We start from the raw sequence: 18,462 nt of genomic DNA, 5'->3' as shown, positions 1-18,462 counted from the left end.
TAGTCATGCTTTATCTAGTATTTCTGTTAATAAAATTATTTGGTAAATTGCTTATATTTCCAACAACAGGTTGGCGTTGGATGATTTCTGCGGTCCAGACAGTCCGGTCCGAATGGTTGCAGGAGTTTTACGCCGCCTTGAAGATGCCATGAGACAAAATCTATTTATGACTTGCGACAATGCTGGGGTGAGATGCACACTTTTCTCTACAAAATAATCTCATAACGGAGACGCGAATTCAGTGTGCTCGATTTTTTTCAGCAAGCATGACTAATTTGAGGTTGGAGAGGCAAAACCATAGCACACACATAAAAGCGCACGACCATATATTAGTGTGAGAAGGCATATTACAAGAGCACAGTAGTACACACCCATGTCCCAACTAGGTAGACACACACAAGCTCTAACATAACAATAGCTTAATAATTAGTTAAGCTGATGATCGCTGGACCGACCATCTTCTCCACCCAGTGAAATAACAATGATGAAGCATGCTATTATGAGGTAGCTAGCTGTACATTTTATTTATATCTCGCTCATCTCACACCAGTCTCTCTTTCCTGCTAGTGCTAGTAGTAGAGGGAACCTGGGGGAAAAAACTGGTTCAGTTAGTCACAACGTAGACAGTCAAGACTACTACTGGTACTGTACGAAAGGGAGGGTACGTGGGAGGTAGGTTGAGATGGACCGACCTTGCCACCAGTCACCCCGGGTGGCTGCCGATGTGTCGCCGTCGTCCTTGTGCTTGGGTGCCGGTGCGGCAGCGGCGGCCGGATATTGGCGCTGAGATTCGGCGCCGGCGTAGAAGTCCCGGCCGCCATAGTGGACGGAAGAGGAGCCGAAGTAAGGCGACTCAGGTGAGCCCCCGTGCTGCTTTCCTTGCTGCTGATGCCCTGCCGACGATGATTTATTCCCAGCGGCTGCTGCTGCCCGGAGCGACGCATCTTTCCCCGTCGCCTGCCATTACCAATATATTATATGCACACGTAATAAGCACGTGGTTGACCAATTAAGCAACAAAAAATATCACACACGTGCTGAACAAATGCTCCTCTGATAGTACTATGTACATGAAGTATATGCACCGTAGTCCGTAGACGATATAACACCACCAGTCCATTGATTTGGATCATATCGTCATGCATGTACAGAAAAAGGTACATGCATGCATGAGGATAAACTAATGAGTAGTAGATTACTAACTAGCTAGTGTAGTACCAAGTGACATACTACATATACGTACTGTGATTTATATGCGTACGTGTTTGATGTAAACAAAAGTGCTTACGTCTCGCATGAAGCGATATGCATGATCCATGTACCATGCTGATTTATTTATTTAATCCATGCTTTGACCATGCATTTTCAAGTAAAGAAATTGATCAAATCTTCTTCTAAAACTAATAATCAACCAGTAGAAAATGAAAGAAAGTCTATTGGAATTTAAAAAATGGCAAACGATGGACTTGGAACTAGTAGTAATTTGTGTGGGTGAGAGGGAAGCAAAGCTGGGACGTTGTACACATGCATGTTCGCCCTTTTTTCGACAGAAAAGAAAAATCAAAGAAATGGAGGTTTTGAACTGAAGGCGAACGCACACACAAAATTAAGATCGAAGACTAAGCCGGAAAGTATTAAGATGCATATATACCCCAGATGGAGTTGGGAAGACGGTGCTGAAGTAGCCGGCGGAGGAGGAGGCGGCGCCGTCCTTGGGGCCGAAGAGGTCGTCGACGATGGAGCTCCCAGTCGCAGCAGTGGGCTTCTTCTTTCCGTCCATGCCTGGGATTTGGCTAGCTGAAGGATGTAGCTAGAGAGAGCTAGTAACTAGGTAGAAGATTTGGCTACTGCTATGCTCTGGTCAGTCACTCACTCACCCTATAGACTTGAGCTGGCGTCGGTTTCAGTTGCTACCTGCGGTGCTGTGGTTGTGCTGATATTGACGAGCCCTCGGCCGGGCTTTTAAAGGCGCGGGCGACGCTGGTTGCTGTGCACAGATGGTCGGTCGCTCGTCATGTGTCCGATTTCAATCCAATGGTCAAGAGTAGTTGTTCCAGAATCATACTACTTCCATAACCGGATCAAACGGTCCTGAGGCGACAAGTGCATGCACGAGAGAGGGAGGCTAGATAGACGCGCGGTGCGCCAAAATTGACAAATTTAACCTATGAACGAAATCAAATCATATAATGAACTGTTGTGAAACTATTTCACACGGCTGACCTTTTTGTGTGACGCCCGACACGAAGGCGTCACACTACACTGTGCAACGCCTCACAGATAGGCGCTACACGTCTGGCAAGCGTCGCATCCGTGTGATCTGAAAATTACTAAGTCAGTGTGCAGCGCCTAAGAGCTAGGCGCCACACTATACAGTGTAACGCCTAGCTTCTAGGCGTTGCACTAGTGGTTGCTTCATTTTGTAGTGCAACCAGTAGTGCAACGCCTGAGAGCTAGGCGTCACACTATACAGTGCAGCGCCTAGCTCTTAGGCTCTGCACAATGACTTAGCAATTTTTAGGCAGTCTGGGGTGCAACGCTAGCCATGCGTGTAGCGCCTATCTGTGAGGCGTTGCACAGCGTAGTGTGTCGCCTTTGTGTCAGGCGTCACACAAAAAGTCAGCTGCGTGAAATAGTTTCACGGACAGTTCATTCTGTGATTTGATTTCGTCCACACGTTAAATTTGTCAAATTTGCCGCACGGTGCAGTTGGATAAGTCGCGTGCGGGTCCCACGTGATCCGTGCTTCTTTTCCTTCTTTTCCTCGTCCATGCCGCCCGTCGACAACGATGCTCCGTTCCCGGATGCTGAGAGAGAGAGCGCGCGCGCGCGCGCGCTACCCGTGACTACTGGCTCCAACAAAACGGCCCTGCCCATGGCCGCAACAACGGTCGCTCTCTGGTGCCTTTCCTGTGCACGCACAGGTGCATGACATGTGTTACTAGCTAGGCATGCATGCATCGGCGATATGGCATACCGGAGAAATAGCAGGCACATGCTACCGGTCGGCCGCATCGATCACCCCATCCATCGATCCATTGATGAAACATATGCGGCCATGCCTGTGCCATGTGCGTGCATATATGCCCCTGGCCGGCCCTTTCGTCGTCCAGTTCATCCATCCATGTACTAGCATGCATGCACATCAGACGTACGCACAGTTAAGGATGCATGCAGGTAGCGGTTGCTTTAACCGTCAATGCATGTATATCCATCCAACGGCCGCCTGCGCCTGCGCCTCCCCAATAAATCCACCATCTGACCGCATGCATCGTTTGTCTCGAATACTTCAGTCACTCTACCTGGTCTCCATGCACACATATTTGGCACCGGCCAGTCAAACCGCCCGACACGTGCTGCCGTACGTGGCTGCACGCGTCCTCTCACCCTCAGGCTAAACTTTTTTTCAGGTGAAAGAGAGTTTTATTCCAAAGGCGTAGAGTTACACTCTAAAGGCAACAAATTCACCTTCATGTAGCGCATTTACTACAATTATATTTTGTCAAACTATCGGTAACTCTATTATGACTACGGATAAGTTTACTAATAAACTCTCTACCTACTCTTAATTCTTTAATCCCTAAAACTAGAAGGAGAAGATAGAGTCGTGGACGAGTGAGACTGCACAATGACTGAAAGCTCTATGCATGTGTTGTATAGTTTAGGTTTTCTTTTTGAAGTAGCAATCGTAGAACAATAGTTTTATGCTAATTTTCTATTAAAGTAATATAAAGATTACAATATCTACAAATAAAAAGCAGAAAAGATAGGCTCTGCCTCTAACCAATGCCAATTTTTTCCAACATCATACCACTAAAATAATGTTATGTCTATATGAGGAGTCATTCCACATGATCCTTAATCCACTATAGGAGGGTGTTTAGATGCTTCGCTTTAATTCCTTGAGCCAGTAAACTCAAATCCTCCTTTACCCTGAATTTCCCACAATTGATACTAGAGGTTTCTTTTCTGAAAATGTTCCCATTTCTTTGACACCAAGTGGACCAGCACCCTTGTATTATAATACCATAGCAATGCTCTTCGGAAGAAGTTGATGTCCTAACTGAATGTCATCAATACAAGATATTCCCAATTTTTCCTTGGCAGAACACTCTTCCAGCAGTTTTGCACAAAGCCACAATCCTAAAATAGGTGTCTCAAAGTTTCTTCTGCCTTTTCATTGCATAACACACACTCATAGCAATCCAAGTGGAAGCTCTTCCTTTTGAGCAGATTTCTGGTATTTACCCTGTCACGGATTAATAACCATAAGAAGATTTTATGTCTGAGTCTGCAAGCATTGTTCCAAAGCCACTTGAATATTATCTGCTTCTCCTGCTGTAGGCATAAATTTTGGTACATTATGATGGAAGAAAATTTGTTTTTCTGTCCTTTGCATGCCCATTTGTCATTGGTTTGTACTTCGGCCTGATTCTGAAGTAGGTTTTCCAGTAATTGAATCTGGTTATAGGCCTATGTAGACATTGCACTAGTAGAAAAAGGGGCTTTTACCCCGGTTGGTAAGGGCCTTTTGTCCCGGTTTTTGAACCGGGACTAAAGGGTCGTTACTAAAGCCCTAACCCTTTAGTCCCGGTTTTTACACGAACCGGGACAGAAGGTCCTCCACGTGGCCGTTGCTGCCAGCCCAGGCAGGGTGGCCTTTGGTCCCGGTAGGTGACATCAACCGGGACCAATAGGCAGGGCCTTTTGTCCCGGTTGGTGTCACCAACCGGGACCAATAGGCATCCACGCGTCAGCATTTCAGGGGCTGGGGTTTTTGTTTTTTTTGAAAGGGGGGGGGGGTTGGGGGGTTTTGGGGGGTTAATTTAGGTGTTTCATATATTGTGTTAGCTAGCTAATTAATAGAGAGAAGTGTCCTCTCTTATCTCCGTGCTTGGTCGACGCTACGTACTATATACGTATGGAGAGGACTAGACACGCTAGCTAGTAAGCAAATGAAGGAAACAGAAGATCGTCATGAACATATGCATACAGAGAGAAGTGATATCGACCACCTCTCCTTCTCCGAGAGATTGGTCGAACAACAAGTTCTCGTATATCTATCTGACACTACCGGCTACATATATACAATAATTATCTCTTACAATATAATCTCCTAATTAAATTGTAAGAACACAGGGTCCACATAGTATTCTCCGTTTTCAGCGATCACGTGGTCAAGGAAGAATGCCGCCAATTCCTCTTGAATTGCTCGCATACGATCTGGTGCTAGGAGTTCATCCCGCATCCGAAAGATCTAATTTGAAGAAGGGGGTCAATACATATATATATGAATAAATGAAACTCGACACAAATGATGGTAATAAAATAAAATTGTGAATATTATTGCTTACGCACTTCATATTGTTCGTCAGAGTAGCCCCGCTCACAGGTCGTGTGGCGGATAGACTCGCAAACGTAGTATCCACAGAAATCATTCCCTTGTTCCTGCCACAACCACTTTACAAGAAATAGAGGTCAATCTAACTGATAAGCAAGCATGCTAAATGGTATTGATGAAACTAGCGCTTGAATCACTAGGAGATGTGCGGAACATGCTACTATAGTACTTACTTTCGGGTGTCTAAATTGCAGCTTCTTCGGCAGTCCCGGAGCTTTTGTGGTGAATTTTCTCCAAACCCTGCCAGACAAAGAAAACAATTACTTGATATCAGGAAATGAACAAAGTTGCTGATATGGTGGATAATGATCGATTTAACTTACTTCTCGAGCATTTGAGTCATGTCCGCATAGTCCTGGGGATCTTTTCGTCTCGAGTCTAAGACGGTTACTACTCCCTGCTCAAGCTTAATCTCTAGGAGAATATAGTGGAAGCTGCGCATGCATGCATAAGTCATCAATTACATTACCATAACCTGGACTAATAAGGGAAACCGAATATGCACAAGACAGTAACACTCACTTGAAGTTGTAAGGAAAGAGTATTATATCTTTGTTTTGATTTAATACCAACGATCGTAGCAAGTTGGCCTCGGCTTCTTTGGCATGTTTTTCAACCGTATATGCATCTATGAGATTTGTGTTAATGAACCCAATATCACCGATTTGTCTTTTCTTCAATTCGGCGATCTTCAATCTGCATAATATAGTGAGGATAATTATAAATACATGCAATGAAAGAGCTGACCTATATAGAGAGACTTAATGACAGAAGTAGTACTACTTACAGACAGTAGCAAGTGATCGTTGATTTATCGAGGGCCTTTTGATTGAAAAACTGGAAGAACTCCTCAAATGGAACATTCAGCAGTTCAATTCCAACGAGGTCATGCTCCGGTTTAACTCTCAGCGTCAAAGTATTCATCCCATCAGACTCTCTGCAGGTTTTCATGTACCAATCATGTAATCTTCGCATCATCGTTGTTAGAGATCTTTCATCTTTGACGAGAGGCTTCCCGTAATGGTATTTGTGTTCGTCCACCTCCATGATTTCATAATGTACATCGTCGGGCAGGTAATCTCCAAGATTGCTATAACCGGGCACCATCCTCGGATCATTAGCGACGATGTCGCTAGACACCTTGAGCGGGGGGCACGATTGGTTCGCTTGTTCGCCGAGCTGGGCAATTTTTTTCCCAGCTCGTCGTTCTTTTAACCTTTGATCACTGACAGTACTTCCCGACCGCTCCGCTTCGGCAAATGTCTTTGCAATAATGCGCTCATAGTTGCCTCTCGGCGGAGACTTTGGTGGTTTTGTCAGGGCAGCCAGAGTGCGCTTCGCTTTCACCGGATCTACCTTCTCCTCCGGAGGTGGATGTTTCTTTGCTTTCACCCCTTCAAAGAAGTTCGTCACTTCGGCTCGCACGATCTTCGTGGTTTCCTCCTCGGTCCTCTCGTATGGTAACTTCTCTGGAGTCTTCAGAGAAGGACCGAATCTGTATTGCCTCCCGCCTCTGGCAGTTGTACTGCTAGACGCCGGCAGAGCAGACGGAGCGGCTGCGGCTGTCTTCTTTCCTTGCTTACGAGGCGGAGGAGAAGGACTACGACGCGCCGGAGCAGCCGGAGCGGCGGCGGGTCTCTTCCGCCCTTGCTGACGAGGCGGAGAAGGAGGAGGCTGGCTGCTCTGGCACGCCGGCGCAGGCGGAGAAGGAGGCGGAGTGCCGCCACGCGCCGGAGAAGGAGGCTGAGTGCCCTGATCACTCGCCGGAGGAGGAGGCGGAGGAGGAGGCGGAGTGCCGCCACGCGCCGGAGAAGGAGGCTGAGTGCCCTGATCACTCGCCGGAGGAGGAGGCGGCGGAGTGCCCTTACTCGCCGGAGGCGTCCAGTTCGGAAGGTTAATGAGCTCCTTCCGCCATAGGCACGGAGTCTTCAGAGCTAAACCCAGCCGAGTCTCCCCTTCACCGGTAGGGTGGTCAAGCTGGAGGTCCTCAAATCCCTCCGTTATTTCATCCACCATCACCCTAGCATATCCTTCTGGAATCGGCCGGCAGTGGTAGGTTGCGCCGGGTTCAGGAGGTAAAACAGAGCCAACAGCCGCCTTGACTTTGAAGTTCTGCCATTGCGCCATAAGGTGGCAATGTTGAGACTCCGTGATAGCATCCACGGGGTAGCTAGCAGGAGCCGTCAAGACATGCTCCGGCTGAAGCAGCTCGGTGGAAGCCACGCTGCTTCTCCGCTGAGATGGCGGGGTAGCTTCGGGGGTAGTTTCGGCATGTCGATTGCCGTCTCGTTCCTCTAGCGCTTGAACCCTTTCGTGCAGCTTCTGAATTTGGGTCTGCTCCATTTTTTCCTCCTCTCCTGGCTTTTGTAACCGCCTGCGTCCGGAAAACCAGCCTTCCACGGAACGGAGCCTGGCGTGCCTCGTGTCCGTCCAGGGTGCTCAGGATTCCCGAGGGCCATTGTGAGCTCGTCGTTCTCTCTGTCTGGAACGAACGTCCCTTCCTGCGCTGCATCGATATATTGCTGAATCTTCTTGACTGGTATTCTCAAAAGCTCGTTCGTCCAAACGCACCTCCCTGATACAGGGTCCAATTTTCCGCCAGCCCCGAAGAACCAAGTCCGGCAACGGTCTGGCCAGTTCATTGTCTGTGGTTCGATCCCTTTTTCAAGCAGATCATTCTCAGCCTTGGCCCACTTAGGCCGGGCTTTGAGGTAGCCACCTGACCCCGTGCGATGGTGAAGCTTCTTCTTCGCAGCATTCTTCTTGTTTGTCGCTGACATCTTCTTACTCTTTTCCGATGTCTTGTGGGCCACAAATGCGGGCCAGTGATCTCTGATCTTCTCATACCGGCCGATGAATTCTGGTGTCTCTTCTTTGTCGACAAACGTTTTCAGCTCATTCTTCCACCTCCTGAATAGGTCTGCCATCTTCTTAAGAGCATGAGACTTGATTAATTGCTCTTTAACTGGCTTCTCCGGATCCTCCTCTGGCGGTAGGGTGAAATTTGCCTTCAGCTCAGTCCAAAGATCATCTTTCTGCATATCATTGACATAAGACACCTCAGGGTCTTCCTTCTTAGGCTTATACCATTGGTGGATGCTGATCGGGATCTTGTCCCTAACAAGAACCCCGCACTGAGCAGCAAATGCTTCCTTTGTCCGGATGGGTTCAATCGGTTGGCCGTCGCGCGCGATTGCTGTGATCTCAAACCTTTCATCCGAGCGCAACTTTCTCTTCGGGCCTCGTCTCTTTACCGAAGTTGTGCTTGATCCGGAGGGCTAGAAAAAAGAAGAAAGACGAGAGTTAATTAATATGTGTACATACCAAAACAATGAATGCATCAATTAGCTAGTCAGCACAGGCTTAACTAATATATTTACCTGGCCGGACTCTGTTCGGTCACCGGAGCCGTCACCACGGGCTCCTTCTTGCACCAGCATTGGGTCACCGGAGCCATCATAATCATGTCTTTCCTCCTCCACTCTTCGATCACCGTAGCCTGCTTCTTCACCCTGTTCTTCCAGACCATCATTGTCGTTAAGATACGACAAGATATCACCTCCGGCTAAGATTATGTCCCCCAACACCTCTTCTGCTTGCTCGTCTCGTCCGTGCTCCATTGTTTCTGCAAATATTACAACATGGCAATTATTACACAAACATGACAGCAGGTGGATATATTAGTGCAAACGTAGACCTAGCTTATTCCGGGTTTGGGGTGGCCTCGGCAACGCTTCAAGGGTAGGGGCGCGGCGGGAGGGGGTAGGAGACCGACATCGTTTTTTTCTAGGGTTTGGGTGTCCTTGAGAGTTTTGGTCGAGCGAGAGGGCCCGGGGGTGCTCCCGTGGTATAAGTTATCACGGTCGAAGTTATCCGGGAGGGGTTTATCCGGGAGGGGGAGGCAACTGGCGATGAAAACTGAAACTTTTCACAAGTGTTTGTTATATAGTCCGACGTCCCCCCCTCATGTCGAAGTTATCGGGGAGGGCCTGGGTAGATCGACAACGACGACGCTCTTTTTCTAGGGTTTGGGTGGCCTCGATAGTTGGTCGGGCAAGCGGACCGCCTCTCTCTCATGCATGTCCGACGTCCCCCCTCATGTCAAAGTTATCGGGGAGGGGGTAAATTTTACAAAGTTTTCATACAATCAAAGAACTCTATATATATCATCATCATCTATCATCACAATCAAAGAACTCTATATATCATCATCATCATCATCATATCATTTACAGAAAAATTCTAAAGAAAAAATAATCTATATATCACAATATCAATATTTTCTATATACATACATCCATACATACATACATACACATACATATACATCTACATTAATTATATATATATGAACAAAAAAATACTAATTCTATGAACATAAAAAGGTCTATGAACAAAAAAACATCACATCAATATTTTCATCCATTCATATATACATACATACATACATACATATATATATATACATCTACATTATATATGAACAAAAAAATACATAAACTTTACTAATAAAAAAAGACAGCGGGCCAGGGCGGCGGCAGCTCACAGCGTGGGTGGCGACGGCGACGGCGACGGCGGGGGCGGGGCAGGGCGCGGGCTCTGGGGCGGTGACGTACGGCGACGACGACGGCGGTGGCGGGGCAGGGGCGCGGGCTCGGGAGCGGCGACGACGACGGCGGGGGCGGGGCAGGGCGCGGGCTCGGGGGCGGTGACGGCGACGATGACGGCGGGGGCGGGGCAGGGCGCGGGCTCGGTGACGGCGACGACGACGGCGGTGGCGGGGCAGGGGCGCGGGCTCGGGGGCGGTGACGTCGACAGCGACGGCGGGGCCGGGGCAGGGCGCGGGCTCGGCGACGGCGCGGCGGAGGGGCCGGGGCACGGGCGCGGGCTCGGCGATGGCGACGGAGGGGGCGGGGCAGGGGCGCGGGCTCAGGGGCGGGGCGGCGACGGCGTCGGGGCAGCCTGGCGGCGTCGATGTGCTCGGCGTCGTCGGGGCAAACTGCAGATGAACTCTGAAAAATTTACTAAGTGTTTGCTTATATAGCAAAGCCATTGGTCCCGGTTCGTGACACCAACCGGGACCAATGCCCCCTTTAGTCCCGGTTGGTGCCACCAACCGGGACCAAAGGCCTCTTTTCAGCAGCCCAAAGGGCGGGAAGCGGCGGCCTTTGGTCCCGGTTGGTGGCACCAACCGGGACTAAAGGGGGGCATTGGTCCCGGTTGGTGCCACTAACCGGTACCCATGCCCCCTTTAGTCCCGGTTGGTGCCACCAACCGGGACCACAGGACATGTGCTGCCCGCGTCGCGGCCAAAGTTTAGTCCCACCTCGCTAGTTGAGAGAGCTCGAGAGTGGTTTATAAGCGCTGCTGCGCCCACCGTCTCGAGCTCCTCTCAACTGCAGGCTTTCGGGCCTAACCATACACTATGTGCCTGTGGGGCCTACTGGGCCACGTGCGGGCCTGAATCCTGGCCCATGGTTGGGTTTCTAGTCGTATTCAGGCCGTGGTGGCCCAGTAGATGGCACTTTTTTTTCTTTGTTGCTTTATTTATTTTATTTTGTTTCTACTTACAACAAAATACTTACTGTTGCTATTTTTATTTATTTTATTAAAGTTTATTTTTTAATTCTTTTTGCTTTTAGGTCACAAAAATTATAAACTTTCTGTTAGTGCCATTAGTTTTCAAATTTGAATAGTTTAAATTTGAATTCTTTGAAATTTGTGTGAATCACTAGTTTGTGATTAACTTTACTATAAAAATAGATTTTGGAGTGATTCTTTTTCCTGCTATTTAATATTACTGTGTTTTATGATTCTATTCAAAAACAGATTTTGTTATTTTAGTTTCTAACAAAAAAATCTTTATGATAATGCTTTTTGCTATTAAAGTTTCTAACAAAAACATTCTTTATGAAAATTCCTTTTGCTATTGGAGTTTTATAAAAGCTTTTTAGTTGATTCTTTTGGCTATTGAAGAATATTATAGTTTTGTTTTAGTTGATCATAACAACATATTTTAATTGATTATTTTTAGTTCATTCTTTTTGCTATTAGTTCATGAGCTATAAATGACCCTTAAATTGAAAAGCACTACAAATGAACTCTGAAAAGGTTGAAAGTTGGCATGGTATCATCATTTCACCCACATAGCATGTGCTAAAAAGTTGAGAGGGTTACGGCAAAAACTGGATGCACTTCGTGTACAAAATGGACAATCTCTTCCGAAGTATCAGGGTTTCGAACGAAAACTCATCAGTTACAAAGGGATTTCATTTTTTGAACTTATTTGAACTCCAGACTTTTTGTGTGTTCAAAATGCACCATTCAAAGCCACATCATCAATTTTCAACCCTTTCTGACTTCATTTGTTATTTTTCATGCATTTACTAATTTTCATGAGCTATATGACCGTGAAATTGAAAAGCACTACAAATGATCTCTGAAAAGGTTGAAAGTTGGCATGGTATCATCATTTCACCCACATAGCATGTGCTAAAAAGTTGAGAGGGTTACGGCAAAAACTGGATGCACTTCGTGTACAAAATGGACAATCTCTTCCGAAGTATCAGGGTTTCGAACGAAAACTCATCAGTTACAAAGGGATTTCATTTTTTTTGAACTTATTTGAACTCCAGACTTTTTGTGTGTTCAAAATGCACCATTCAAAGCCACATCATCATTTTTCAACCCTTTCTGACTTCATTTGTTATTTTTCATGCATTTACTGATTTTCATGAGCTATATGACCGTGAAATTGAAAAGCACTACAAATGAACTCTGAAAAGGTTGAAAGTTGGCATGGTGTCATCATTTCACCCACATAGCATGTGCTAAAAAGTTGAGAGGGTTACGGCAAAAACTGGATGCACTTCGTGTACAAAATGGACAATCTCTTCCGAAGTATCAGGGTTTCGAACGAAAACTCATCAGTTACAAAGGGATTTCATTTTTTTGAACTTATTTGAACTCCAGACTTTTTGTGTGTTCAAAATGCACCATTCAAAGCCACATCATCAATTTTCAACCCTTTCTGACTTCATTTGTTATTTTTCATGCATTTACTGATTTTCATGAGCTATATGACCGTGAAATTGAAAAGCACTACAAATGAACTCTGAAAAGGTTGAAAGTTGGCATGGTGTCATCATTTCACCCACATAGCATGTGCTAAAAAGTTGAGAGGGTTACGGCAAAAACTGGATGCACTTCGTGTACAAAATGGACAATCTCTTCCGAAGTATCAGGGTTTCGAACGAAAACTCATCAGTTACAAAGGGATTTCATTTTTTTGAACTTATTTGAACTCCAGACTTTTTGTGTGTTCAAAATGCACCATTCAAAGCCACATCATCAATTTTCAACCCTTTCTGACTTCATTTGTTATTTTTCATGCATTTACTGATTTTCATGAGCTATATGACCGTGAAATTGAAAAGCACTACAAATGAACTCTGAAAAGGTTGAAAGTTGGCATGGTGTCATCATTTCACCCACATAGCATGTGCTAAAAAGTTGAGAGGGTTACGGCAAAAACTGGATGCACTTCGTGTACAAAATGGACAATCTCTTTCGAAGTATCAGGATTTCGGACGAAAACTCATCTGTTACAACAGGCATTTCAAATGAACTACAAAAAGGTTGAAAGTTGGCATGGTATCATCATAATAGTTGTGGAGAGAAAGTCTTCACTTTTTCTTCGCTTGTGTCCTTTGCTTATTGCGCCGTAACCATGGATAATCTTCATCGTTTATCAGGATGCTTGGATCAGCCTTGACTTTGAAGGGAGGAATTTCATGAAACTTTTCATAATCTTCAGACATGTCTGTCTTGCCCTCCACTCCCACGATGTCCCTTTTTCCTGAAAGAACTATGTGGCGCTTTGGCTCATCGTATGATGTATTCGCTTCCTTATCTTTTCTTTTTCTCGGTCTGGTAGACATGTCCTTCACATAGATAACCTGTGCCACATCATTGGCTAGGACGAACGGTTCGTCAGTGTACCCAAGATTGTTCAGATCCACTGTTGTCATTCCGTACTGTGGGTCTACCTGTACCCCGCCTCCTGACAGATTGACCCATTTGCACTTAAACAAAGGGACCTTAAAATCATGTCCGTAGTCAAGTTCCCATATGTCCACTATGTAACCATAATATGTGTCCTTTCCCCTCTCGGTTGCTGCATCAAAGCGGACACCGCTGTTTTGGTTGGTGCTCTTTTGATCTTGGGCGATCGTGTAAAATGTATTCCCATTTATCTCGTATCCTTTGTAAGTCAATACAGTCAAAGATGGTCCCCTGGACAACGAGTACAGCTCATCACAAACAGTGTTGTCACCTCTGAGACGTGTTTCCAACCAACTGCTGAAAGTCCTGATGTGTTCACATGTAATCCAGTCGTCGCACTGCTCCGGGTGTTTGGAGCGCAGACTGTTCTTGTGTTCATCGACATACGGGGTCACCAAGGTAGAGTTCTGTAGAACTGTGTAGTGTGCTTGAGACCAAGAATATCCGTCCCTGCATATTATTGAGTCCCCTCCAAGCGTGCCTTTTCCAGTCAGTCTCCCCTCATACCGCGATTTAGGGAGACCTATCTTCTTAAGGCCAGGAATGAAGTCAACACAAAACCCAATGACATCCTCTGTTTGATGGCCCATGGAGATGCTTCCTTCTGGCCTAGCGCGGTTACGGACATATTTCTTTAGGACTCCCATGAACCTCTCAAAGGGGAACATATTGTGTAGAAATACGGGCCCCAGAATGACAATCTCGTCGACTAGATGAACTAGGACGTGCGTCATGATATTGAAGAAGGATGGTGGGAACACCAGCTCGAAACTGACAAGACATTGCGCCACATCACTCCTTAGCCTTGGTATGATTTCTGGATCGATCACCTTCTGAGAGATTGCATTGAGGAATGCACATAGCTTCACAATGGCTAATCGGACGTTTTCCGGTAGAAGCCCCCTCAATGCAACCGGAAGCAGTTGCGTCATAATCACGTGGCAGTCATGAGACTTTAGGTTCTGGAACTTTTTCTCTGGCATATTTATTATTCCCTTTATATTCGACGAGAAGCCAGTCGGGACCTTCATACTGAGCAGGCATTCAAAGAAGATTTCTTTCTCTTCTTTCGTAAGAGCGTAGCTGGCAGGACCTTCATACTGCTTCGGAGGCATGCCGTCTTTTTCGTGCAAACGTTGCAGGTCCTCCCGTGCCTCAGGTGTATCTTTTGTCTTCCCATACACGCCCAAGAAGCCTAGCAGGTTCACGCAAAGGTTCTTCGTCACGTGCATCACGTCGATTGAAGAGCGGACCTCTAGCTCTTTCCAGTAGGGTAGGTCCCAAAATATAGATTTCTTCTTCCACATGGGTGCGTGTCCCTCAGCGTCATTCGGAACAGCTAGTCCGCCGGGACCCTTTCCAAAGATTACGTGTAAATCATTGACCATAGCAAGTACGTGATCACCGGTACGCATGGCGGGCTTCTTCCGGTGATCTGCCTCGCCTTTGAAATGCTTGCCTTTCTTTCGACATTGATGGTTGGTCGGAAGAAATCGACGATGGCCCAGGTACACATTCTTCCTGCATTTGTCCAGGTATATACTTTCAGTGTCATCTAAACAGTGCGTGCATGCGTGGTATCCCTTGTTTGTCTGTCCTGAAAGGTTACTGAGAGCGGGCCAATCGTTGATGGTTACAAACAGCAACGCGTGCAGGTTAAATTCCTCCTGTTTGTGCTCATCCCACGTACGTACACCGTTTCCATTCCACAGCTGTAAAAGTTCTTCAACTAATGGCCTTAGGTACACATCAATGTCGTTGCCGGGTTGCTTAGGGCCTTGGATGAGAACTGGCATCATAATGAACTTCCGCTTCATGCACATCCAAGGAGGAAGGTTATACATACATAGAGTCACGGGCCAGGTGCTGTGATTGCTGCTCTGCTCCCCGAAAGGATTAATGCCATCCGCGCTTAAACCAAACCATACGTTCCTTGGGTCAGCTGCAAACTCAGCCCAGTACTTTCTCTCGATTTTTCTCCACTGCGACCCGTCAGCGGGTGCTCTCAACTTCCCGTCTTTCTTACGGTCCTCACTGTGCCATCGCATCAACTTGGCATGCTCTTCGTTTCTGAACAGACGTTTCAACCGTGGTATTATAGGAGCATACCACATCACCTTCGCAGGAACCCTCTTCCTGGGGGGCTCGCCGTCAACATCACCAGGGTCATCTCGTCTGATCTTATACCGCAATGCACCGCATACCGGGCATGCGTTCAGATCCTTGTACGCACCGCGGTAGAGGATGCAGTCATTAGGGCATGCATGTATCTTCTGCACCTCCAATCCTAGAGGGCATACGACCTTCTTTGCTGCGTATGTACTGTCGGGCATTTCGTTATCCTTTGGAAGCTTCTTCTTCAATATTTTCAATAGCTTCTCAAATCCTTTGTCAGGCACAGCATTCTCTGCCTTCCACTGCAGCAATTCCAGTACGGTACCGAGCTTTGTGTTGCCATCTTCGCAATTGGGGTACAACCCTTTTTTGTGATCCTCTAACATGCGATCGAACTTCAGCTTCTCCTTTTGACTTTCGCATTGCGTCCTTGCATCGACAATGACCCGGCGGAGATCATCATCATCGGGCACTGGTTCCTCTTGATCTTCAGCAGCTTCCCCCGTTGCAGCATCATTGGGCACATCGTCTGGTTCCTCTTGATCTTCAGCAGCTTCCCCGGTTGCAGCATCACCGTATTCAGGGGGCACATAGTTGTCATCGTCCTCTTCTTCTTCGCCGTCTTCCATCATAACCCCTATTTCTCCGTGCCTCGTCCAAACATTATAGTGTGGCATGAAACCCTGGTAAAGCAGGTGGGTGTGAAGGATTTTCCGGTCAGAGTAAGACTTCGTATTCCCACATGTAGGGCATGGACAACACATAAAACCATTCTGCTTGTTTGCCTCAGCCACTTCGAGAAAATCATGCACGCCCTTAATGTACTCGGAGGTGTGTCTGTCACCGTACATCCATTGCCGGTTCATCTGCGTGCATTCCGCTAAACCGTACAAATCTCAAGGAAAATGGAGCTTTGAGGTCGAGCTTCGAGAGGAGAAAGCTTAACTACTGTGGCTCGGGCATTTCATCGAACACCTCATGTGCATAGGAGGTGAGCTAGAGCACCACAAAGCCCTCCCCTCGCCGGCCAGAGAAAAACAGAGCACTGGAGTGCTCTGCTCGCGGGCGAGGGGTATATATAGGCACCTCATTGGTCCCGGTTCGTGGCATGACCGGGAGTAAAGGGGGCGCATTGGTCCCGGTTGGTGGCACCAACCGGGACTAAAGGGGGGGCATTGGTCCCGGTTGGTGCCACTAACCGGTACCCATGCCCACCTTTAGTCCCGGTTGGTGCCACCAACCGGGACCAAAGGACATGTGCTGCCCGCGTCGCGGCCAAAGTTTAGTCCCACCTCGCTAGTTGAGAGAGCTCGAGAGTGGTTTATAAGCGCTGCTGCGCCCACCCTCTCGAGCTCCTCTCAACTGCAGGCTTTCGGGCCTAACCGTTCTCTTTGCCTGTGGGGCCTACTGGGCCTTCTGCGGGCCTGAATCCTGGCCCATGGATGGGTTTCAAGTCGTATTCAGGCCGTGGTGGCCCAGTAGGTGGCATAATTTTTTTCCCTGTTTTTTGTTTTCTCTTTTGCTTTATTTATTTTGTTTTGTTTCTACTTACAACAAAAAACTTATTTATTTTATTCCATTTTGTTTCTAATTACTTATGTATTTTACTTTATTTATTTTATTTTTATTTATTTTACTGCTGCTATTTTTATTTATTTTATTAAGGTTTATTTATTTTATTTACTATAGTTTATTTTATTTTATTAAGGTTTATTTATTTTTATTTATTTTATTAAGGTTTGTTTATTTTATTTACTATAAAAAACGAACATAGATGCGCCTATAGAGAAAATTCAACCTAAATTCATAATAAATTTCTATGAAATTCAAAGAAATTTACTCTGAATTTAGGTCAAATTCCCTGTATAAGGGCATCTATTTTCACTTTTAGAGGAGCTCAACAAGACAGAGAGGGACGGGCTTATAAACCGGTGTGAGCGCCCTTCGGTTGGCGAGGTGGGACTAAACTCTGGCCGCAACTAGGACCAACCCTTTAGTCCCGGTTTGTGGTATGAACCGGGGCTAAAGGGTGAGCCTCTAGTCCCGGTTCAAGCCACCAACCGGGACCAATGGTGGTGGGCCAGGAGCGAGGCCCATTGGTCCCGGTTTGTCCCACCAACCGGGACCAAAGGGGCCGGACGAACCGGGACCAATGCCCCCACGAGGCCCGGCAGGCCCCTGGCCGCACGAACCGGGACCAATGCTCACATTAGTCCCGGTTCGTGACTGAACCGGGACTAATGTGAATATTGCCCTGTGACCAAAGCCCAGTTTTCTACTAGTGTTGGTGTGTGAAACAGCTGGGTATTATCCTGTTGTTGAAACCAATCCCTAGCAGAAAGGGGATCATCCAATGTATATGAGTAGTTCTAGGAATTTGTGCTTGAGAGGTTGATCAAGCCAACAATCATGCCATAGCAATAAGTACCTCCATTACCCATTTTACAGACTGGGTTATCTTTGTAGTCCTGAAGAAGTTTGAAATGGCATTTCCACCAATAAGATGCTTCCATTCTAAATCCAGGGAGAGATTAAGAGTACTATGTTTCCCAGATAAGATTTACCCAAGGAAGAGGTTGCTTGTTGAGAAACTTTTGAATGTTCTTCATTAGTAGTGGCTTGTTGTGAATTACAAGATCCAAAATGCCTAGGCCTCCTTGATCTTTTGGTCTACAAACCTTGTCCCAGGCAATCAGAGCAGGCCCAACAATCAGTTGTCCACATTTTCTCCACAAAAAAGCTCTTAAATATTTACTAATCTATGTGGTGCCAGTGTGTCCATAAAGAATATTGGCATGGCAGAGAAGACTGATTTTATCAAGAGAAGTCTTCTATCATATGAATGCATAGTAGAGCATCCTGACAGTCTCCTTTCAATTTGC

General features: G+C 46.6%; 1 protein-coding gene across 1 annotated transcript; it reads right to left on the bottom strand.

Annotated features, from left to right (window-relative positions):
• Positions 1–305: 305 nt before the first annotated feature.
• Positions 306–1,935, bottom strand: LOC123049287 (uncharacterized). Its single transcript, XM_044472228.1, has 3 exons — positions 1,652–1,935; positions 693–957; positions 306–586 (listed from the first exon to the last, which is right to left on the bottom strand). The coding sequence occupies exons 1-3, from the start codon at positions 1,778–1,780 to the stop codon at positions 570–572; spliced, it is 411 nt and encodes a 136-aa protein (XP_044328163.1). The 5' UTR covers positions 1,781–1,935; the 3' UTR covers positions 306–569.
• Positions 1,936–18,462: the final 16,527 nt, after the last annotated feature.

The sequence above is a fragment of the Triticum aestivum genome, chromosome 2D (genome assembly GCF_018294505.1).
Source record: "Triticum aestivum cultivar Chinese Spring chromosome 2D, IWGSC CS RefSeq v2.1, whole genome shotgun sequence".
In the NCBI taxonomy this organism is placed as follows: domain Eukaryota; kingdom Viridiplantae; phylum Streptophyta; class Magnoliopsida; order Poales; family Poaceae; genus Triticum; species Triticum aestivum.
The sequence above is the reverse complement of the archived record's forward strand: the minus strand, read 5'-3'. Positions and strand labels throughout refer to the sequence as shown.